The 25,082-nt window shown below is 34.4% G+C and overlaps 1 protein-coding gene across 2 annotated transcripts; it reads right to left on the reverse strand.

The window, feature by feature from the left end:
- Positions 1 to 23,366, reverse strand: LOC121415350 (dnaJ homolog subfamily C member 21-like). Of its 2 annotated transcripts, none has more exons than XM_041608531.1 (16): positions 23,166 to 23,366; positions 16,314 to 16,442; positions 15,801 to 15,889; positions 15,123 to 15,248; positions 14,019 to 14,192; positions 13,066 to 13,116; positions 11,249 to 11,328; positions 10,333 to 10,454; positions 9,554 to 9,638; positions 8,926 to 9,186; positions 7,916 to 8,053; positions 6,881 to 7,015; positions 5,849 to 5,953; positions 4,802 to 4,939; positions 3,865 to 3,916; positions 1 to 272 (listed from the first exon to the last, which is right to left on the reverse strand). In XM_041608531.1, exons 1-16 carry the CDS (start codon positions 23,269 to 23,271, stop codon positions 75 to 77), a joined length of 1,989 nt encoding a protein of 662 aa, XP_041464465.1. In that variant the 5' UTR covers positions 23,272 to 23,366; the 3' UTR covers positions 1 to 74. The 2 variants fall into 2 exon arrangements, with proteins under 2 accessions (XP_041464465.1, XP_041464466.1); XM_041608532.1 differs by having other exon boundaries at positions 2 to 272; positions 9,554 to 9,635; positions 23,166 to 23,365.
- Between the last annotated feature and the right edge of the window lie 1,716 nt (positions 23,367 to 25,082).

Consider the following 25,082-nt stretch of genomic DNA (forward strand, 5'->3'; position numbering starts at 1 on the left):
TCGTATGATCCAAGGAAGGGATGATACATTAAAAAGAAATATTTAATATTTTAAATAACATAAAAAATGAAGTATCATTCTAGTTCATTTCGTCCTTTGTGCTTCTTCTTCTTCTTTGATGTCTTTGCTGAGGAGACATTGTGATGTTGAGCTGCATCCTCTGGCAATCGTAAGGCATGTCCTGTAGTCTTGACATGTTTGAAGAGTTTATTGCGAGTAGGAAACCGTGAAGAACAAGTGTGACATATCTGAGGCTCAGATGATGATGTTGACTGAAATATGAAAAGGGAGAGGAATGAATGTTTTAGGTTTGGCCAAACTGATACCCAACAACAATGAATTGTTGTTTCAGGACAGTGGATATTTATAAAAAAAAAAAGATTATGAATAAGAGCTCCTCTGTAACCAACATGAGGTTTTTGTAGTCTATTGAATTTACTTGATTCGATCTATATGTAATTTCATCTGACCAGCAAGTGATTAATCTACTTCATACAATTGAGAATTGACACGAGAAACTGGAAATTATTAAAGATAAATTCCAGTTTTGGTAACGATCTCAAAATGAATTTTTACAGAATCTAATATAATGACCACCCAAGTGTCTGTTTGTATGAATAAAAAATATATGCCAAAGGATCCAGGAAGAAATTGTGTAATTGCTGAGAAACCAGCAAAATAAGCGCGGATTCTGTCACTTCCGTCGGGTCTTTATTCCAGCAATAATATTACACTGTCCCACATGTGCCTATCTGTGTTGGTGATCTTTAGTGTGAACATTTTTCAGTGTAGATTTCAAGATTTCACAAAGTTCAGTTTATGTAACTGTACCAGATCTAGATCCTCAACGATATGCTGACAATTAAGCCTGGTTTTACAGACTTTCTCATGAAATCAGTGTTTACTGCAACTACTGGTATTTTTCTTTAAAAACTAGTTATTTAACTCTTTTCAATCTGATAAAGCAAGTTTTTTTATTTCATATAAAAGTATGATTTTCATTCATTGTTTTAAATAGGTAATTGATCCAATAACTTCAAACAAATATAGTGTAACTTCCTAGAGATAAATTGTTTTGCCTTTGTTTTGAAGTACCTAGATGCAAATGATTACATTCACAGGTGATGAAAAATAATATTTCAAGTCTTAATGTTAAAAGAATTAATTACTGAAACGATTTTATTTCCAATTCGTCTGATGTGAATTCGTTCAATTGCCATTTGTCTTCTATCATTTGATCTACCATCAGTAGTTCAATTACCACATGGTCTACTTTCATTTAGCCTAATACCATTCCATCTAATAACCAGTTGGTCCAATAGCCATTTAGTCCATATACCATTTGGTCTAATTGGACTAAATGTTAAATTGTGCAAAATGAATGAAAATGAAATGGATATTAGACCAACTGGTTATGAGACGAAATGGTCATATACGAAATGGTGATTAGATGATGTGATTGGACCAAATGGTTGTTAGACGAAATGGTAGACGGAATGGCATTAGACTTAATGAAAGTAGACCATGTGGTGAGTGGACGAGTAGGCAGTAGATGAATTGGCAATTCACCCGACTTATATAGGTTACATAATCACGTCTAATACACACCAACAAAATATATGAGGCACTGACCTTTTTTCACACAATATTCAATATAATAATACATGCAAGCTTCATTTTTTTATGCTTCTGATAATATTTTGGATCAATGGAGGCAATGATCAAGATAAAGTTATTTGGCTTGTGTATGCGAACGGAGTGACAAATCTGAGCCAATATAGGGGTGACAGGGTCAAAGGTCATCACGATAATATGTTGGTACATTATATAATTAGGTGATCTGTCAATTGACAGATCACCTCTTATGTTTCTACGAATTTTCTTTTTTATTTATTTCTTTATTTATTCTTTTTATTTATTTTTCTTTTTCCACCCTTTTCTTGTTCCACCAAAATCATCAAAACTAATCAATCAATTTTCATCAAAATGTTATCAATTATGGACAGTTATCATACGATGTGTACGAAACAAGTTCAACGTCAAATGGTCATCGTGACGTCATCTACGCGCCATTTTGTAAAATCACATTATCAATCATATCTTCATTATCAGTCATCAAAAGTTAACAATATTAACATGAAATCAACTTCAGATCAAGGGTCAACTGTCCATGTCATCAAAGGTCATTTTACAGGTCACGACGCGCATGTACGCGCGCGTCAAAATTTTAAAATGCTCAAAATCACTTTTTGGACAAAGTAGAGTACGAATCAGGTCATTCTAAGCATTTCAGAAATTTGCGCGCTCACAGGTTTTCGCGCGCGTTTACGCGCGTAACGTCCTTACGCAACATACAACTGCACTTTATTTTACATCAATGCATTCTTTATGAAATTTCCAATAATTTGATACCTTAACCGACCTTCTACGACCAGTAATGAAGGAATGCGCCTCCGTCAAAGTTTGAATTACGCGCGCAAGCGCGCGTTCACAATAGGCCAAAAATGTGCAAAAACATGCTTTTACAAAATTCTATATAACTCTTCAGATAGTCCGTTGACCCCCAATTTTCTTTTATATTCGGATAGAGTAGGACTTGTAGATGTGATTTCATGTCACATTTGACAATACATTTTATCATAACGTCTTCAAATTGGCGTCAAAACCAAAATTTTCAATTTTTGTTTCATGTCGTTTTAATAATTTTGCAAATATGACTATAACTCCGTAATCATTGGTCGTTTTTCGCCCGGTTTTCGACATATTGTAGTTAATTATATATTCTTCCAAATTATGTTACATTTGTATCATTTTGAGCAGGAGATCATCATAAATATTAACAATGTATAGAAGTATAATTTATGATATAACTTTCACCTTAAAAATTCAATTTGAGGTTATATTTTATCGTTGCCTTGCAAGTGTATGACAGTTACTATGGTCTGATGGTTAGTGCATCTGCCTTGTAATGCGAGGGTCCCTGGATCGAAACCCATCAGCATCTATTATTTTTTTAAATTAAATTTTGTCTCATTTTGCGTGTAACCCCTATAAGCCAGTTTGGGGTTCATTCTGCAAATGATAAGAAAAAGTTCATTGGTACTAAAGTGACATGATTGTTTTATATTTAATGAGATATTAGTAACAACCTTGATGTCTTGATTATTCTTTTAGATTGTGCGATTCAATACATGCAAAAAAACAACAATGCATGTACTAGCAACTGGTATTTCAGAGTTGGCTATTGTTATAAGAACACGGCTAACGCTGCATTCCAGAAAGAAATGCAACAAATGCCTCCGTCAGTGTTCATTGCTTTGCTATTCTATTCACCTGGTCTATGCAATTGCTCCAACCTGCTATGTAAGGCATGCTTGTATAATATCTTGCAATGAAATCTACATATCGTCATGTAAGAAATTAAATGTCATTTAGTCATTACTGCTCATGAGGCAACTAAATACTGGTCAATGCATAGGCCTACTGGTTTAATTATTTTTTCAAAACTGGATTCTAGAATCTTGCTTTCGTCAACACTATGCTCACTATTTCGTGTTATTACTTGCTAAATTGGAATTGACATTCTTTAGAAAAACAAGATTTATAAAACCTTTTATTTTAATGTCTTTCAACAGTATTTAACAGGTCCTTTCATTGATAAAACTACGTTTATTGTGATGATATTCATATTGATCTGCACTGAAATGATGATCATGATTAAAAAAATAGATCGTGATCGTGATCATGAGATTCACAGACAGATCACCTAATTCGTCCGTAAGACGAAGTACAATATATAATTAAGAATTAATCTTGATTTAGAAATTTTGATAAAGATATCAGTTCATCTTACAAATATCTTACCTGGGTTCTTGAAGAAACATCCCCATTCTTTGTTTTACCTCTGACATTGTCACTGAAATGAATGAGATTATGAGAAAAAAAGAAGAAAATATACGTGACAAAAGTACATTATACAAAATAAATGAAATGTCCCTGGCTGTCTTACCTGCATTACACTATTCAATATAGCAGAGGTTTTGACATATCAGTATCAAACATTTTCTCTCTTTCAGTAAACCCGTTGCATATGTAATTCAATAGGACCTTGATTATATTACTCAAACCTATGGAAAATGGCCAGTGACACTTGATTGTGGTTTCACATTTATGAAATTTCAAAAACTTAATATTGGCTAAAATTTCATGTTGATGCTGTCAGAAAAGAGGCACCTATGTCTCACTTCTGCTGTGCATGCGAGATAGAAATCGAGAGTATGGAGGAATGGCATAATAAAGTGACAAGAGTGATATAAGAAACTGCATGACAAAATAGAATCTCTTTGTATATAAAATCAATTTTTGCAAATAATAATTGAGACTTCATTTTGATTATCATGGAAACAGACTTTATGTTTCAATGAGATATATCATCATCATCATCTGCTGTAATCTTCAAAGGGCTCTGCAGCCTATCGCGAAGATGAAACAAGACTTGGACGCACGTTAGGAGTGAGGGATATTTTCAAGGTGATTTTGCGGGAGTTTTTGGAAGATGTCAAGCGAAACTGCATTAACTATTTGAAGAGGGAGTTTATTTCATTCAGGTACGGATCGTTGGGCAAAGGCAAATGATTTAACATTATTTATAAAATTTTTGTCATGAAGATTATTGAATATTGTTTATACTTATTTATGCAAAATGTATTCGACAATTACCCCAACTGCTGTTGCTTCCGTTTCTTTTGTAAGACACGTAAAAACGGGTGAGGAAACGGGCATACAGTAGTAGTTTTCATACCTAGATTTATGATGTGAACTGGACTGTTCATCTTGCTCATCTTCTAATGTCAATCTCTCTTGAAGATCAGCTGATAAACTACTTGGCTCATTCTCTTTACACTCGGGCCTTGACTCATCTGGGACTGGTTTCGAGTTCCTAAGGCACAGAGTCAGAAAAGGACAATGATGCATGAAAGACTATGAAGATAAGATGAGGAAATGGATAGCTGGTGGTCTTGGCAGTCATGATGATGATGATGATTATAGGGATAATGATGATGGTGGTGGTGGTGGTGGTTATGATGATCACGATGAGGTTCTCGATGATGATTTTTGCTGGTGATGGGGATGATGATGACGTTGGTGATGATGTTAATGATGGTGATTATGGTGTTGATGGTGAAGAAGATGATGAGAGTAATGATCTGCTCATAACATTAGCATGGTCCCCTGCATCATAAATATTTCAATTTACAAAGAGGATGATGCACAATGGATGAGCCCGTATGTGTATTATTTCCAAATATAAAGAGAACAGTATTGATACTGTTCAAGAACATGAGAATTTTTTTCTCTTTTCCCCCCTACATCATATTTTCATTAGAGCCTGATTCTTAAAGAGAAATACCAGTAGTTGCAATAAACACTGATTTCATGAGAAAGTCTGTAAAACCAGGCTTAATTGTCAGTATATCATCAAGGATCTAGATGTGGTACAATTACATAAACTGAACTTTGTGAAATCTTGAAATCTACGCCGAAAAATATTCACATTGAAGATCACCAACACAGATAGGCACACGTGGGACAGTGTATTATTATTGCTGGAATAAAGACCCGACGGAAGTGACCAAATCTGCGCTTATTTTGCTTATTTCTTCCAGAATCCTTTGACACATATTTTTTATTCATACAAACAGACACTTGGGTGGTCATTATATTAGATTCTGTAAAAAGTCATTTTGAGATCATTACCAATACTGGAATTTATCTTTAATTTAGGGAAATCTAATAATGTGACTGCTGCTACAATTGGCTGTAAACTTGGTAAAGCTACAAAACTTACCCCGTCTCTAATTTTGATAAGAGGTCATTCACATCTTCCTCCTCTTCTTCCTTCTCTACCATCTGTTTTTGTTGTTTTCTCCTCTTCTTCTGCTTCTTGGACAACCTTATTGAAAAAAAATATATATGTAAATTGTAATGAGATAATACATTTTCTAATACATTTCACTTTAGAATAATGAATTAAAGAAAGAAGTGGAATAATAATACCAGCCTTATCCGCCTTTGCAGTGTAATGCTCCCACTTGAGCATTTGCTATGTGATTACATCATTCATAGTTTTGTATGAACCACTACTGCATCATTTACTTGTGAGAAAAAGCCACACTTTTTTATCTTTCTTCTTTATAGACTTAGACATAGAATCTATGTAAAAAACGAACGCTTTCATCTTAAAAAGCAGATTAGAGTTTCTGAATTATGGCAGCTTCACAAAAGATATTAATAATAATAATAGTACAGTTCTTAAACGTGCATAACACCTACAGGTCTCTATGCGCGAGGAAAGCGAGAAATGCGGTTAGAATAGTAAATTAAAAAATTACACATCAAATAATTTTAACATCAGAGAATATTAAACATAGATTGGACCTACATGTATCTAAGTTAAACATTCTGAAAGAGGTGGATTTTAAATGTACTTTGAATTTCTCAAGCCGGGTAATATTTTGTAATGTCGGTGGTGGTATAGAATTCCATTGATATTCTGGGTGATACCATGAAATCATGAAATGTTTGTTAGTCTGACCCCCATTTTTCTATATTTACCATTACACCTTCCAAATTAAGCACAAATCAGAGACAAATATTTCGACTGAGTCTTTTTTTTGGAGGGGGGGGGGGGGCGGCGGCAAATGTACATACTTGCCCTTCTACTATACCGTCTAAATCATTCTCGGCACTTAACATGATCAAATGTGAAGAAGCTTACTTTACTAAGGCAATACACACAATGCAAACAACAATGGTTAACCTTTTGCACTGATTGTACACATATTCAAACATCACTCATGATAATCTTCACAATCCTTACTTTGTTTTGGTGGATTCCTCTTCCTCTGATTCCCTACCACCGAGTTGAATATTGAGATCCTTTAAAGGTTCTTGTTCTTGACTTTCATCGACCTTCATCTGCTGTCTTCTCTTCTTTTTCTGCTTCTTGGACAACCTGTATCAAAGACAATGGTGAAAAGAAAAACCTTTCTTCAGAGCTGCCAAATAGTACTGATTTTCAGTATTTAGTACTGAAAAGTGAGAAGAATACTGATAGTTTCATGTAAAATACTGATTTCTAAAGTTTCAGTTGTATGTGTGGTCCTATGGTATTTTTTTAAATACTGATTTCCTCACCGAAATACTGATTTTCAGCTTCAAAAATACTGAAATGTTCCTTTCCAGGTTGGCAGCTCTGTTTCTTATCCCATCCTAACATTCATACTAAATCATTAACTCTGCAATCTACATTGAATAAGGTCTAATGGAGCTTGCAGCACATGCAGACCTTCATCAACTTTTGTCTGTTGTCTCTTCTTTTTCTGTTCCTTAGACAATCTGTATCAAACACAATCATGAAAAGACAACTTTTTTTTCTGATCCTATCCTAACATTCATTCTAAATCATTAACTATGCAATCAACATAATATGACTCATATCTAATTCACCTCACAGCACTGCAGATGAGTTTCCCCAGAAGGTTAATTTTGCTGGTTTGTAATAGGAACATTCCTCTCACAGTCAACTTTGCATTATGTTAATCAACGATGCCAACAGGCATGCTCTGGGCAGTGGGTACGACAAACCTCAATTATTTGTCCTTTTTAAAACATAGTTACGACTTCCAATTCATCTTAAACCTTCGTGTATTGTTAATTATTGCAAGTAAAATATACTTTATATCTCTCATTCCATCCAAAGCAAATGTATTCTACCTTTTCTAATGTTAATTCATTTTTAATCTATATACTTCACAATCTTGAATACATGTGATGAATGGAAGCAGACAACAATGTACATTTTGGCAGTAAATGATCCATGACTTGGTAACATGTAATTCTTTGGCCATCTTACTTTGTTTTAACAGGAAAGTCCTCATCTTCGTTGTCACTGGGTTGTGCAATGTCAATTACTTCTTCCTCCTCCACATGATTCTCTGAATCGTCTAGTTTGGCTTGCTGTCTCCTCTTCTTCTTTTGCTTCTTAGAAAGCCTGATCGGGGAAAAAACACTCAAAGTTTAGTATTCTCTTTATGTATATAATATAATGGCTTTACTGCTAATGCACTCATTCCGAAAGCCAACATTTTTCAAACAAAGAAATATGTACACTGAAATAGGATATTTCCTCAATTTCCAAATATATTACCAGTACTGTAGATATGTTTTGACTAAACTAGAAAAACAGAGTTGAAACCCAACCCCCATAAGAATGTTCACTGTTTAAGACAGTTGGGGAGTTATGCATTGAGGATGGTATCTAAAATGGGGTGTTCAGTACAAGAAAAAAAAATCAAAATTCTTATGTACATTAAATCAAACCAAACTTTAATCATTTTCACTAATATAATCTCCATTTTATGAATTTTTATCATGGAATAATTTACATTAAAATATAAATTGATAATTTTTATGTTTGCTTACAAAAACGTTGAAATGCTATGGTACTGAAGTCCATAATTTGGATATGATATTGAATCAATTCATGGCTCATTTTGAAAATAAACATAAGAATGACAATGGTGAATATGCGGCAGCCAAGGGGTGATCAAAATGGTAAGGATACACATTACATATATACAAATGTTACACAACAATTGGTCACAAAACTTGTTAGCGTTATTAAAATCAAACCATGCAAATTAGGAAATTAAGGGCAGGGATTAAATTAATCCCAAGCTGGCATTGGATGCCCTATCGATTGGTCCCAATGCCTCTTACATTGACCTTTGATCATTAACGCCAGTTTAAATACTTCCTATATATGCTGTGATAGAAAAACTTGCCTTTCTCTAAAAATATCAATACCTAAGGCCGGCAAGGGACAATTCTGAAATATATAATCTATGCAAAATTTAGACTCACTTTTTTCTTTGTGGTTCCGATCCATCCATCTTGGCTTGCCCATCTAATCCATCCATTTCATCATCTTCCTCTTCATCTTTCTCCTCTGCATCCTCTTCATCTTCAATCTCTTCCTCCTTCTCCTCCTCATCTCCTTCTTCCAGCTCATAATCTTCCTCAAGGCTCTCCTCCCCAGCAAACTCTTCTTCCTCTGCCTCCATCTGGGCTTTCAGATACACCATGTTTTCCTTATGCTTCTTGGAGTTTTCATGATTTGCAAACCTGAAAAAATAAGATGGAATTTTGAAAGAATATATCATGATAATGAAAGGAACATGATGAAAGAAGAATGTTAAATTTGCAGCTCTTCCTCATTTAAGAAAAAAAAACATTTGGATTTAATCTCTGACTACTGTAAGATTAAGGATTAATAAAAATTCAAACATTGTACAACTGCATCAAAAAAAAAAAAAGATTTAATCATTGTGTAAATTTGACTAAATGACAAAAATTTGGCATCTTTATTATTGTCCTACCAACCTCAAATAGAGAGACAAATCAATCACTTGTACCAGATTTATGAGTCTCAAACACAATACAAAAAGACATACATACATACATACATATAGAGAAATGAATAAATACTCACGCCTTGGGGCTTTTGAAACCCTTGTTACAGGCAATACAGAACAGGTCATCCAGTTCATCCTCAAGACTGTCTGCCTGGGAGTCTACAAGAGATACACAAAAAATGGTATTGTGAGGAACTATTCTTATTTTCTCTCTATAATATTCAAAGCAAGAAATTAAAAGTTTAGATGTGACTGCTACTCCTTAAATGAACTCCAATCATATGGCTGCAAGTTTCTGAATGAATACATTACCAGATATTTGTTCAGATCAACTAATCTCTGCCAATCACCCTTCCTCATTTTGAATAACAAAATGACAAATGACAAAATATTCTCTTCAAAACAAATCTGCTACATCATTCCCAAATCTATACAGAAAAAATACTGGCTTAAAGGACATTTAATCTTTTACCCCACAAACAGTGCCTTGTATTCTCCAGGAAAGCCACTATACAAATCTGTCCTTTATTATCATGCTTTAATTAAACTTCTGCAATTACTTATATTTGAAAGCATTCTGTTGATTCCTAATAACCCCAAAAGTATTAATGATAATATATTTTTTCATGCTTTGTGTATTTTTATAATTCTATTTTTATACTGTTATGTTTCATTTTGTTTTTCATGTAAAAGTTCTGTACAATTCAGCTCTTTTTGTAAACAGTCTTGAAATAAAATACCATTATTATTAGTATTATTATATTGATAATCCTTCCCTTTCCTACTAATACTAGCAGCAGCAGCTACTACTACTCAACAACAACTACTATTCAACAACAACAAAAGTAAAGTCTACCTGAATCAATATCATCACTATCTATTCCATATTCATTGTTGAAAGTGGCTTCCATGGCCTTGAGCTGTTCTTCCATCTCATCTTTGAACTTTTGACCCTGCTCGGCCAACTCTGCATGAAGCCTGAGGTAAAGTGAAAAAAAAAAAAATTAAAAGAAAATTCTCAATAATTCCATATGTACCGTATATTGTACAGAGCATTGACCTTGCAGGATGCTTGATCAAATTATTCACAATAAATCACAATGTTGTTGTTTCCTATGCTGTGTGAATACAATTAAGACCCATTTCATATATATCATAGAATATTAAATAATAATCAGCAGTTTTAGTGACTGACAGAGCATCATTAAAACAAATATGTCTTTAATTTCAAATTAAAGGTAAATGCCAGTTGTGGTAACGATATCAAAATGAGTTCGTACACAATCCAATGAAATGACCACCAAAGTGTCTGTTTGGATAAATAAACAATATGTGCCAAAGGATTCTGGAAGATATTGTGTAATTGCTGAGAAATTAGCAAATAAGCACAGGATTTGGGTCAAGCATCGGGCCGACGTTCAAATAATAATACACTGTCCCACGTGCGCTTATCTGTGTTGGTGATCTTTTGTGTAAACATTTTTCAGTGTAGATTTCAAGATTTCACAAAGTTTGGTTTGTACCAGATCTAGATCCTCGATGATATACTGACAATTAAGCCTAGTTTTACAGACTTTCTCATGAAATCAGTGTTTACTGCAACTACTGGCATTTCTCTTTAATATCTTTTGGGTGGGCTGGTTAGATAAAAATAAACTCTGGTTAAACTAACTAAGACATCTTTTAAGGGATGAAACTTTCTTGAAAATTGGACAATCATTGCACATGTACAATAGAAACAGAAAATTACTAAGAATGGTGTATCATCTAACCTTGCTCTTTCTTTTCGTTCTTTTTCTCTCCTTTCTGCTTCTAAGCGTTTCCTTTCAGCAGCCTTTTCCTCCATTAATTTCTGATCCAAAAATAAATGCATTGCATTGTAATGAGAATCAATATGAACAAACTACAGCAGCTTTAAATGTTATCATTTCATTTTGCTAGTTTCTTATATCTATCAGAGCCAGATTGTTTATTTCTATAAATACAATATACATTGTTGCACATTAAAACAACACAAGAAACTTTGCATAAAGACGAGTTTAAAATTCATAATACCGTAAGTAACGGTGTATTAACTGCACATTTTTCTCGGCGGGATAGAAGCAAAAGTCAGGGGTGCGGTTTATACACGGTGACGGGTCTGAGCCAGCCCGCCGTAACCCCTCCCGTACATGTTCGATGTCTGCCAGTTCACAACACATCGGGTGGCCGGGCGTAGCCGCCCAGGCAATGTCGTTTAGAGGGGTATGAGCCGCGGGTAATGGAAAGCGATTATTACAATATTAATTAAATGTTGTCCATAACAAACGCACCCACCTTCATGACACTAATTTTGACTTTATTCTCGATTCAAAGTAGTGAAGTTCCCTGGCTAATTTAAAAGAGACGCCAAGCATACTCGGTAATATTTTGTCACCGCTGAGCGAGAGTTGAGTGAGCTTAGAGATTGCGTTGTAATGTGGTTATAGTGCGACTTAAGCTGGCGCTATTCAAAGTCCCGTTTCGCGCCAGCTTGTTTTTTTTCCTTCCTGTTTGCTTTTCATAAGATACCATGTAAACCACGCACGAGAGAGACGGCACAAAGCCGTAAAAAACAACTGGAAAAAATGTCAATTTCTTTGTTTCTCGAACCTTCCTGTAATCCCGTATCCAAAATTCATGCTAAGACATCAAATTTCTGAGAAGTGATTGTGAGGTTGTGATGCAAGAAATGTGAATGTTTCTTCCTCCTACGCTGGGAAAGACACAGATCATAATTTGATAAGATGTACTGGCATGACTGGTACTGTATCGTAGTTTGCAATGTAATGGCAGTGCTGTGTGTGTGTACACTGTGACTGTGAGGTGAGTGAGTGTGTAAGTTGCCAATATTGTCGGGACCGTTCTTTCTTTCTAACATTTGTAGATGAATTGATCAAGAACAGCAGATTTCTGCATACTGGTAATCTCTTTGGATACTTTGAAATCTTAAAAACTTAGATTTTGTTTCTTCGTACCTCAAATATGCATGTAAATGTGAGAGGAATTTTTTTTTAGTCCAAAGTTGGGGGTGCGGTTAATACACAGGTGCGGTTAATACACCGTTACTTACGGTATCTGAACCTCAGGATTAGGCTTAAACAGTAAATGTTATCACAATTTATCAAAAATTTCATACAAGAAATAAGATATCCAAATATTATTTTCACTAATATGAAAAATAAAAAATATTTGTAACATATACTGTACTTCATTCTATCTAAGATCACTACAAAAAACTGGCAATGTCATATCTTCGATTCAACAAGATAATATCTGAAGTAATCTTTGAGTTTTTATAACTTTTGAGTAATTCATTCCTTTATTTGTACATTCACACAAATTTAAACAGGTTCACAAGATCAGAGGTAAAACTAGTTTTGCATCTTCAATTTCATGCAGGAGAGTCTAATAACTTGCTAGGTTTCCCTACATCATAAGACCCCATAAATACAGGGTTTTATTTGATTTATTTTCTTGCCTTTGGAAAGAAAAAAAAATATTATGGCGACAAAACAAAACAAAAAATCTTGAAATTCATTAGTTTTCCAATGCTTAAAGAATTACTCACCCGGTGAGCTTGAACTCTCTTGTCCTTTTTCTTGACATATGATACCAGAAGCTAAATAAATGAGATAAAGGAATAAAAGGATTATTGAAAGATTAATTTGTCAGTTAATCAAGGTTGGAAATGGTCGATTGAGATTGGAATGGAGTGTTTTATTTTGTTCATTTTTCACATATATCTAAGTGATAAATTTTCATCAAAATCCCCTCTCTGTAATAATTCTATTTAAATGAATAAATCAGAAGCAAACAGAAATTAACTTATGCCAACATTCTGATTTCTAAGACATATCACAAGCATGTCTACTTTTCCAGAGCACAAAGTCAATTATTAGAAAATTAAATTACAATGTAATGTTCTTAACACAATTGCTTATCCAGTCAATTAAAAAAAAGAAGAAATCTAGCACTCATATCTCTAATATACATGCATTTAAAGAAGCTTCTCTTGGTTTTTAGCACATGTCTCATTTCCATTCTTTATTCTCAACCCTATTATTGTAATAACTATCTGCCAACTCTACTTTTATTCATTAATTACTACTTATTATTTTTGCATAAGTTCCATTGAAATGTTTTAATTTTGTCTATACATTATTTTTTCAAGTCAGCTTTTTTTTTTAATGAACTGGGAATGAATACAAAAAAAAAAATGATTTGACCATTTTTGCACATTGTGGGTGCGTCGTGGTCTAGTGGTTCTGACTCTTGCCTTTGAAACAGAGGGTCGTGAGTTCAAATCGTAGCCATGGCATGTTTTCCTTCAGCAAGAAATTTATCCACACTGTGCTGCACTCAACCCAGGTGAGGTGAATGGGTACCCACATGCACTGAGCACCGATGATGGTAGGGTAAAAGCTGGGGTAATAATAGCAGCGCTTTGTGTCCTCTGGCAAAAAGAGCTTTATAAATCCAGCTATTATTATGATGATTAAAACATAATTGCATGAAGGTTACCTGGACGTGTTGGTTCCATTCCTTCTTGGCAGCTTCTCTTTTCTTCTTGTTCTCTTTCTCAATGAGTCTGGCCACACGTCTGTTTGGTGCTTCACGAGTATCAAACTCCTCTACCCATACAAATGACCTGGAGGTACGGTAGCTCTGCCAGTATGCATAAAATGCATGCACAACCTTTCAACAGCAACAAAAACAGAATTAAAAATAGAACATCCAAGTCTCAAATGACTTATGAATACAAAGGTTTTACTTCACTAAAATGTTGGGGAACTTCTACGAAAGGGATAATACTATCAACAATTATCTGAACCCCTGGAAAGGCATTGCATGAAATTATTGGTGATTCCCTCATTTCGCAGACAAAGACTTATTGTACACAAAGAGACTTGTGCTTGTTCAACAAATTCTTGCAAAATCTCAACCACAATGGCATGTAACAGTTGAAATACATATTTTTACAGACAAACCTTGTTCCCACTATTTTGTGATCCGTTAGGAACGCCACGATTGGCCTTTCATCACTGATTGCGAATTTTTTTTGAAAAATTCGAAATATTTCTGCAATCAATGCAATTGCCTCGACGAATCTGATTACATCTTATATGGTTTGGTATGATCATTACGATTACTCTGCGATTAAGACCACCGTTTCAATCATGGTGTGAATCGTAACAGTGGGAACTGGGTATAAAGAGGGTATCAACAAAGGGCAGTCAAAAAGAAAAAATAGTCTCTCTTAAAAGACAGGATATTCTCTTAACTTTACTAATCATTGAATGAACTAAACAATATTTGACTTGAAATTTATCCTACATTTGTCACCTGTTGCTATATTTCAAAAGTGACTGGCAAGTTTAAAGTTGTCAGGAACAATTCACATTTTAAAGTATGCAAAGAATTAGTTAAATTAGTTCAACAGCTAGTCCATTAGAAAAAGACAATAAAAAATAGATGTTTTAAAAGAACATCTCCATTCCTCTCATGAATATGGTATAAATAGTAAATGACTATAAGATTTAAAATTTAAAAAAAGGAAAAAAAAAAAGAAAAAAAGTGAAACCACCAAGAAAATGACAAAAAAAAAAACTTGTCCTAAAGCAATACCTCTTCATATGAGCTCTGTGACTCTCCAAAGCATGGGATGTCGGTATCCATATCCTTGTCTTCCATGTAGCGGATATCTTCATCAGCAATCTTGGCAAATACATCTCTGTATACGCTGTAATAACTCTGCCATTAGAGGAGAGTGAAAAAATAATTATTAGCAGTAATTCATGATTGTATATTAATGTCAACAATAAATAATGGATTCTATAAATGTTGAATTATCACTGTATACAGGAAAGCTTTTCTTAATTCCATTTAATAATATGTTGAATAAGTTGAATGTTTTGATTTTTTTTTTTTTGGGGGGGGGTTCTTTAGAAAATAACAATGAATGTATTTGAATAAAAGAATTTTAAACAACTGTTATTAGAGAGGAGTGTATTATATCTCTCATAATTGAAATTTCATCAAAACTATATTTTCCAACTAACTAAATATAAGTTTCTAACATTTTATTTACAATAAAATTAACTGGTATCCTTTTTAAACATTCAACTTTAACATGATTCTGGAATATCACACCAAATTCTTAACATACAGAACTAAATGGATGCAAACCGGACATGATACAAAATTAAAATATTGGGAACAATTAGTAATCACTTAATAACTAAAACACATAAATATTATTCAAATACGGTATCGACCAAACATTATACATAGTATTTTATTCACCTTTTCATCATCTCCAAATCCAGTATATGCTGTTGGTGTCATATACTGCATAACATCCATAAAATCATCTTCATAGTCTTTTCCAAATCCTGGCAAGAAAAAAATGACACAAAAATTTACAAAAGCATATTTTAAAAATAAATAAAAATGTCAAGTACAGATTTTAATGAGCTGCCACTTTACAAATTTAATCATTCAGGAAATTCAAGTTGGGTGTACATGTATGTGAATTAATTAGCCATCAGTTAATAAAACTTGTGTTTATGCCTCATCTTAATAAGAATGATGTTCCTATTGTTTTTCTTAGGATAACAACAGTAATGGTAACACTGTACTAGTGTTTATTTTGATATATTTTATCAGGCAGGATAATGATAAATGATTAGTGTAAAGAGATGAAGATGAAAATAAAGAGGATAACAACAATGAATAATTGGCAAACAATCATGGAAACATAAAGGCAGAAATGGCTTCCTGTACAATGCCAAGTTATATTATGAAATCAAAGCTTACCTCCTTTGAGTATGGCTTCCCTATGCTTGTCATACCAAGCTCTCTCCTGTTTATCTGATAAAACACTATAAGCCGTCTGGATCTGAGCAAAGAATTTGGTACATTCTTCTACTTTATCTGGGTTTTTATCTGCAACAGAATGAAAATTCAGTTATCAATAAAAAACATTAGTTAAAAACAGCTAAAAAGAACAATTGTGTCGCCAATCTAAGGATATTTCATTAGACTGTCTTGTTTGAAATGGAATATTGAAGGCTTTTTTTCAACCTTTACAGTAATAGCTTGATGTAAAACCTTGTACTATAGGTCAAGTCCACCCCCCAAAAAATGCTGATTTGAATCAACAGAGAAAAATCACACAAGCATAATGCTGAAAATATTAAAATCAGATGTAAAATAAGAAGTAAGAACGTTATGACATTTAAAAGTTTTACTTATTTTTCACAAAATAGTTATACAAAAGAAATAGGAAGTGTGTGATGCCATCAGTCACCTCATTTGCATACCAACAAGGATATGCATATAACTGCCTTGTATATAAGGACAACTTTAAAATGTAATAACTTTCTTATTTTACATCTAATTTTCATGAAATTTTCAGTGTTATGTTTGTTGGATTTTTCTCTTTTTATTCAAATCAACTTTTTGTTGGCGTGGACTTGTCCTTTGAATTAATTATGGTTTATTACGTGGCAGTCATGGGCTACTTTTCACCATTTTATTATTGCAACATCAGGCCCAAAGAATAATATATATACACGGATGTTTTCCGTGTTTTCAAATCAAATAAAGATACAAATTAGGATATTCTATGACGAAAAATTTAAACAATCACTGAGACGAACCGACAGTTAAGCACAATAACCTGTGCATTGAAAACTACAAGCAAAGAAAAAAATATGAAAAATCATGTATTGAACACACATAATATTTAAAGTCTGTCTAAAGCCTTGATAAAGGCATCTACCATGTGGGGGGGGGGGCCTCTTGGACTAATGATTATGAATCTCGTCTTTCAATGAGAGGGACGTGGGTTCGAATCTCGGCCGCGGCATTTTCTTTCAGCGAGAAATTTATCCACATTGTGCTGCACTCAACCCAGGTGAGGCAAATGGGTAGCCCACAGGATTAATTCCTTGAATGCACCAAGCGCCTTTAGCAGCTGGAGCTACATCAACATGTACAGCCAGGTTAATAGTGTGCCATTGAATAGGAAACTAGATAAATCGGTGCATCATAAATACTATGCATTATTATCATTAACATTCTAACAATACAAATGTGTAATCTTTCTGTAACTCCTTTCAGATATATACCCCCTCTCTCAGTAATTTTTCTTTGAAAATTACCCATCAAAGTTCTATTGTAATGTATCTTACAAAATTTTTATCCATCAGTCAGAGTATAAAGGCTTCCATCAATCTGATTGCATCGTACATTACAAACTCAGTGATTAAATATCAGAAAGATACCTACAATAAAACAAAGATTACATCACAAAATTTTCAACCCATTCCAAGCTTGGTTTTATTTTTGAAGAACAAAATATCTGGGAACTTCCTGGGAAGAATACATAGAATATAACAGGGTGACCAGATTTCACAAAATGAAATACGGGACAATCAACAAAAAAGATCAACAAAGAAGGCTACACAGTGTTAGACTTACGAAAAAAATATAAAGAATTGGAAGGGGGGTGAATGAAAGAAAGGAGAGAAAGAAAAGAGATGAATTGAGAAGGACAAAATGAAGGGGAAAAAAGAAGAAATTTAGAATAAAAGAAGGATGAAAGAAAGAATAAAAGAGACAAAAAAGATTTCCGTTATTCTTTGATTTGAATATAGAAAGAAAGAAAAAGAAAGTAAGGGAAGATGAATGTTTAGACAAAATAAAGGAGAAAGAAAAAAAAAAAGAATGAAAAAAAGTTAGAAAAAGGAGGAGGAAAGAAAGAATGGAGGAAAGAAAAATGCTTCCTTCATTCTTTGAAACAAAGAAAGAAAGAAGAAAAATAGAAGGAAGGACAGGAGGGAGTGTTAGAAGGAAAAAATAAAGAATGAAAGAGAGAAAGAAAGAAAGAAAGAAAGAAAGAAAGAAAGAAAGAAAGAAGGAAAGAATTTTTAAAAAATAATGGAAGGGGAGAAAGAACAAAAATTAAAAAAAGAAGGGAAAAGGAAGCAAAGAAAGTTTAAGGAAAAAAAGAATAAAGAAGGTTTTGGAGGACAGGTAAGGGAAAGAAGAAAGAAAGAAAAATGAACACAGAAAGGATCAGGAAATAAAAATAGGACATAAATATAGATGGAACAAAGAAGCCAGGATAGGATGAAGAAAGAAGGATATAAAAGAGGAAAAAAGTTCAAACTTCAAAAAACAAAAACAATCCAATCATCTAACAAAAATCAAGATATTTGGGGTTTTTTAATATATTTTCAAAATTTTTAAAAACTAAAATATTTTAGAAATGAACAAAATTTCAAAGTGAAACATTGTCAACTTAAAAATTAACATCGCGGCATCATACACAACGAAATCTGAAACAATTAGATCTAGAACTTTATGAAAACTCAATAACTTGTTAGGCCTACTCTGATTACATCTCCAAATCAGTAATCTGAGAATCCGTAATATATTTATACAAATTTCCCGCCGATTTTTGTGATTATTTTGGTGGAAAACTGTTATCAAGTCATTGTTTGCACCATTGAGAATCTGCTCCAATCCTACATGCCTGCCCTAGCTAGTATTTGCAGTGTATTATTAGGTGGTCTGTCTTTGACAGATCACCTCTTAATTTCGTTAGAATTTTCTTATTTATTTCTTTATTTATTTTTACGGACTTTTTTTGTCACCAAGTTATCTCAAAATGGACTTGGTCAATTTCATTGAATTTCATGTCATCCATAGGATCTGTCATGGACACGTCAAAATAAGCTTTTCAAGATCATCAGGTCATGATGACGTCATCTAGGCGCCATTTTGTAAAATCACATTATCAATCATATCTCCATTATCAATTATCAAAAATCAATCAAATTAACATCACATCAACTTCAGGTCAAGGGTCATCAGGTCATGTCATCAAAGGTCACCTGGAGGTCACGACGCGCGCGTCAAAATTTAAAAATGCTCAAAATCACTTTTTGACCAAACGAGAGTACGTTTCAGGTCATTTTAAGCATTTCAAAATTTTGCACGCGCGCTTCCGCGCGTAACGCCTTAACGCAACGCAGAAACACCGTTTTTTTTACATCATTGCATTGATAATAAAATTCTGAACAATTTGATACCTTGATCAACCTTCTACGACCATTAATGACGAAATTAACACCCGTTAAAGTCTGCAGCACGTGTGCGCGCGAGCTCTCACTATAGGCCATATATGGGCAAAAACATGCCTATTGAAAATTCACTGTAGCTCTTTAAATAGTCCATTGACCCCCAATTTTTTTTTCATATATCGATAGAGTATTAGTTGTAGATTTGATTTCATGTCACCGTTGTCCCTAAATTATATCGTGACGTCATCAAAATGGCGCCTAAACTAAAAATTTCATTTTTTCAAAAATGACGTCATCAAATTTATGCAAATTTGGTTGTAACTTCTCGAATATAGATCGTTTTTCGCCCAGATTTTGATATGTTGTAGTTAAGAATGTACTCTTTCTCCTAAGTGCACATGAATTTTCGTTTTGAGAAACGCATCATTGCGTAAAACAGCGATGAAAAGAGGCATGTCATTTTTCCTCATTTTGCGTGTAATCTCTATGGGACATGACTTTTTCTCAAAACTAGATTCGACATTCCTCTATTTCGTGAGCCATATCTCCATTGTTTCTTGTCAGTTTTCTTTAAGCTTTTAGTATGTTGTAGCTGAGATTCTAAGCTTTCGCAAGTGTGCCCTTCATTTTTTGATCAGATGCCGGGATCATGCCCGTATTTCACTTGCAAAATTGGACTTGTAATTCTCAAAATTGCTTACGTGTATTCTCTATGGGGAATATCGTGGCTTTGACTGCTTTCTAAAGGGCGCGGGTTCGAGTCCTGCGGTGAACAAGATGATTTTTTTTTCATTTTTTTTTCTTTTTGCCACTTCTTACATGATCCTTTATGATAATTAAAAGGTATAAAAGTTAAAATTTAGCAAGATAAAACAGATTATAATTACTTTTTTTCATATCACATGTATTTTGCGTGTAATCTCTATGGGACATGACCTTTTCTCAAAACTAGATTCGACATTCCTCTATTTCGTGAGCCATATCTCCATTGTTTCTTGTCAGTTTTCTTTAAGCTTTTAGTATGTTGTAGCTGAGATTCTAAGCTTTCGCAAGTGTGCCCTTCATTTTTTGATCAGATGCCGGGATCATGCCCGTATTTCACTTGCAAAATTGGACTTGTAATTCTCAAAATTGCTTACGTGTATTCTCTATGGGGAATATCGTGGCTTTGACTGCTTTCTAAAGGGCGCGGGTTCGAGTCCTGCGGTGAACAAGATGATTTTTTTTTCATTTTTTTTTCTTTTTGCCACTTCTTACATGATCCTTTATGATAATTAAAAGGTATAAAAGTTTAAATTTAGCAAGATAAAACAATTCTAATAATTAATAGCTTAAATATTGCAAAATAAAACAGGTTATAATTACTTTTTTTTCGTAATATATCTATCTAATCATATCCGTCCATCCGCTATCTGTTATAAATCTATCTATATTTCTATCTATCTATCCATCTGTCTGTCTATCTATCTACCTACATGACATAAATGTCTATCTCTCTATTTAATATATATCTACATGTTTGAATATGTCTCTCTCTCTCACTCTATCTATCTATCCATATATATGTCAATATGTCTATCTACCTACTTTGTATATGTATCTGTCTATCTCTCTCTCTCTCTGTCTAATATAATATACCTATCGGTTTAGATATATATATTTATCTATCTTTCTATATATCCATCCATCTATCTGCCCAGAGATGCCAACTTTTGGAAATCAGAATTAGGGAGGATTTGCAACCGCCAACAAATTATGTGCGCATAGCGCACATCTCGAGCGCGGAGCGCTCGACCCTTGCGGCCGGGGTCCAGGGCCCGCTTTAGGGCCCTGGAAGCTCTGGGTTTCTAGATGCTCTCTGGTGCAATCTGACCCTTATTTTGGGGCATTTCACATGTTTTCAAATAAACAATTTTTCCACTTTTTTAACATAAAAAATATCAAATATGCATTTTTACATGTAAAAAAAAATGAGGGGACAAAAGAAGTACCTGTTCAACAATAATAATAAGGAGGAATTATCACTATCGGCTATAGGCAGGTTATGTTCCACTATAAATCCAGTAAAGAAAAGCTCAGCGCTGGTCCCTTGCTTGGTGAAATAAAGACAACAGGGTACTAGTGGAGCTCGAAGATCTTGTCTTCGCAATGTCCGTAGGCCTATGCCGTTTGCTCCCGAACGTTAAGTGCTTCCGAATTATCATCACGACCTCCGTGCTAAACTGAAATGTCCACGCTGCAAATTGCGCAAAATGCATGGTAAATTCCTCTTTCCGACTTCCGAACACACAGGTACTGGAGACTGTATTCAGTCTTATACTTCTGAGACCATTTCTTGGTCTTCTTTTGTCGATTTTCCGCCATTTCGTGTCAATATCAACCCATCAATACGCCGAAATCACACACCGATATTCCACCGCACGACTCGACAAATCCAGTGGCCGCGAGCGCACACGCCTCGCGAAGCTAGCCGGGCCTACCGGCCTGGTGCACAGTGGATTTCCGTTGGGCATATCACATGCACCAGCTTTTCGCTGCTCCTTATTTGTCTACCTTTCACACAGAATTTAGTAGCAGCGAACGTAATGGAGTTACTACATGCTAAAGTTAGCAGACGATACATGTCCTTCCAATCCAATTTGATCAATGCAAAAAAATCGTAATTTCGGGAGGATAAGGATGGTAATCGTAAGGGCGGGAGTTGGGATGAATTTTCGGGAGCCTCCCGATGAAATCGGGAGGGTTGGCATCTCTGATCTGCCTGTCTATCTATCGTTCTATATGTTTGTCTGTCTGGCTATCTATCTATCTATTTCTCTTATATATATCTATTTGAATATGTCTATCTTTCTATATCAATCTATCTGTCTCTTTACCTACCTATCTATCTGTCTATCTATCTATCTGCCTATCTATCTGTCTATCTATCTATATGTCTGTCTATCTATGTTTTATTAATATAACCACCTATCATTTATCTCTCTATCCATCACTTGATCCATCCATCGCGCCATCCATCTATATATATATAATCATGATCTATCTTCTATATATCTGTTTGAATATGTATGTCTGACGATTGTCATCACCACATTAATAATCACATTTGGCAATGGTCAAAATTTATTCTTTGGATGTCTACGATCAAGATTATCAATCATATCTAAATGATTCATTTCATACATTAGCCGACACTGAATGACAAATCATGACAGACCACCTAATTCGTCCGCATGACGAATTAAATTCTAGTTGAAATTGGGTTAGCAAGAAAATTACCGCAGAACTTGCAAAAGTTATCAAATTTATTGTCTCTGCTTCGTCATCTGTTCCTTGTTTGATGAAAATTTGTCACTTTTCTAGTTCTACATTTTGTTCAATATTCTGAAAGGAGCAAAATACAGTACGATCCCGGGAAATACGGGATGTCTGGTCATCCTGAAATACAATCCACTAGTCCTAAAACGTTTTTATTTTCTATCATCCCTGCACACAATAAAAATTTTGCACATTACAAGAAAATCAAGGGGTGGGACTGTAATAACAAAACGGGGAAAATTGCTTTCAGTTTACTTACCAGGATGCCACTTAAGAGCCATTTTACGGTAGGCCTTTTTTAGGTCATCATCTTCAACGTCTCTAGGAACACCCAACACTTCATAATGACACTTAGCTTCGGGCATTTTTAATTTCTACTACGAAAACTCGAGGTGGAAAAACGACATGCATGTGCCCCCTTGCTGCGGAAAACTGAAGTTAGCCGATCGATATTTCAGGCAGGTGGTGCAATTCGTACACAGCTAGCTTAGTGGCACATTTTATGAAAGTACGTATCGATACGAACATTTTATCCGACATTAACGATAGTAATGATCCTTGTCAACCATCAAAAATCAATGAAAATTATCAGATCTGTCATCTTGTCAGCTGATAAAAATGTTGATGAATTGAAACATTCCCCAGATGAGACATTGGGAGACACTGTGAGACTTGGTTGGACTTTCATTTTAATGCAAGTCAATAAAGACAAGTTTGATTTCATTTGGGAACACATTCAAGATTTTGATGCTCTGAATTTCTAAATAAAATAAATGCTTATATTTCCATATATTTCCATATTGGACCAACTACTATTGGACCAACTGGTGAATGGATGAATTTGAAATGACACCACATCCTGGGGGGGGGGGGGCACTTCCATTCACGAGTGGATACCATGCGCGACCATGGAGTCTCGAAAACTGAGCACCCTAAACACGTAATTTCTATATTCTGAAAATGCACCCCTAAACAAGGATTGGCATGTGAAACCCTACCCTTAACAAGTATTGGAAACAAAACCGTTCTTGGCAAATATTCCTTGAAATGAACCCCTAAACAAGTACAGGATTGTTTTATTCTTACGGGTCCTTCGGCGTCGGCTTTACCTTATTTGGTTTAGTACGACCCCACCTTCTACACCTCGCGCAAATCGGACTCTAAACACAAAGTGTTGGGGCAAAAAGGACATCCTTTACTAACATTTTAATTTTGTTTTATCATCCCGCAAATTCGACCCTAAACACGTAATTTTCCTAGTGAAATAGATACCCTTTTTTCATTATTTTTGTGTTTTTGACACCCTTATCACGTTACGTACGTAACATGCCCTATCGTGAAAAAGACATCTTTTTACGTGTTTCTTTGTTCGCGCATGGTATCTACTCGTCAATGTAAGTGGCTTCCCCGGGACCACATGGATAGTGGATTAACTAATGGTAGACCAAATGATAGCAGATGAGTTGGCAATTGGACGAATTGGCATTAGACGAATTGAAAATGCCTTATCTTGAAACAGACATCCTTTTTACATGTTTTTCTGGTCGCGCATGGTATCAACTCGTCAATGTAAGTGCCCCCCCCCCTCCCCGGGGAGCTACTGTACTGGTGGAGTTTTTGAGTGACTGCCTCTATATTTCTTCAAGTTTGGAAAATAAAAAGGGGAATAGAAAGAAAAAGATGGGGGGGAAAATGGAAAAGAAATGTCATGTAACTATATAATACCCCATTGTTCATCTAAAATGGAACTAATTCACTTTGGTATTCTTGGAATTAGCCAAGGGAGAATTAACCATGAAATAATATTATCTATATTTAAATTGATAGCAAATTTTATTAAGAGATAGACCCAGATAGGAAATAAGTAAAATAATGGAGAGCAGATCTGGGACCCATTTCATAAAACTTACTATAGCAGTTGAAAGCTACCTAAATTTTTCAATTTATTTGGCTGATAATAGTAAAGTTGTTATAAAATTGTGAATTTGTTATAACAAATCTTTATAAAATGGGACCCTGACCCGACAGGGATACTGTACATATGGTTTATAGTTAAGGCCTATAATGAACAAAATTTGTATACCTGGGGGTGTTTCACAAAGATTTAAGTATGACTTAAAATGCGCTTAAATGCAGACGTATATCTGAAATGCAACAAGCAATCTAATTGATCAAT

This window comes from Lytechinus variegatus, chromosome 5, assembly GCF_018143015.1.
Source record: "Lytechinus variegatus isolate NC3 chromosome 5, Lvar_3.0, whole genome shotgun sequence".
Classification (NCBI taxonomy): domain Eukaryota; kingdom Metazoa; phylum Echinodermata; class Echinoidea; order Temnopleuroida; family Toxopneustidae; genus Lytechinus; species Lytechinus variegatus.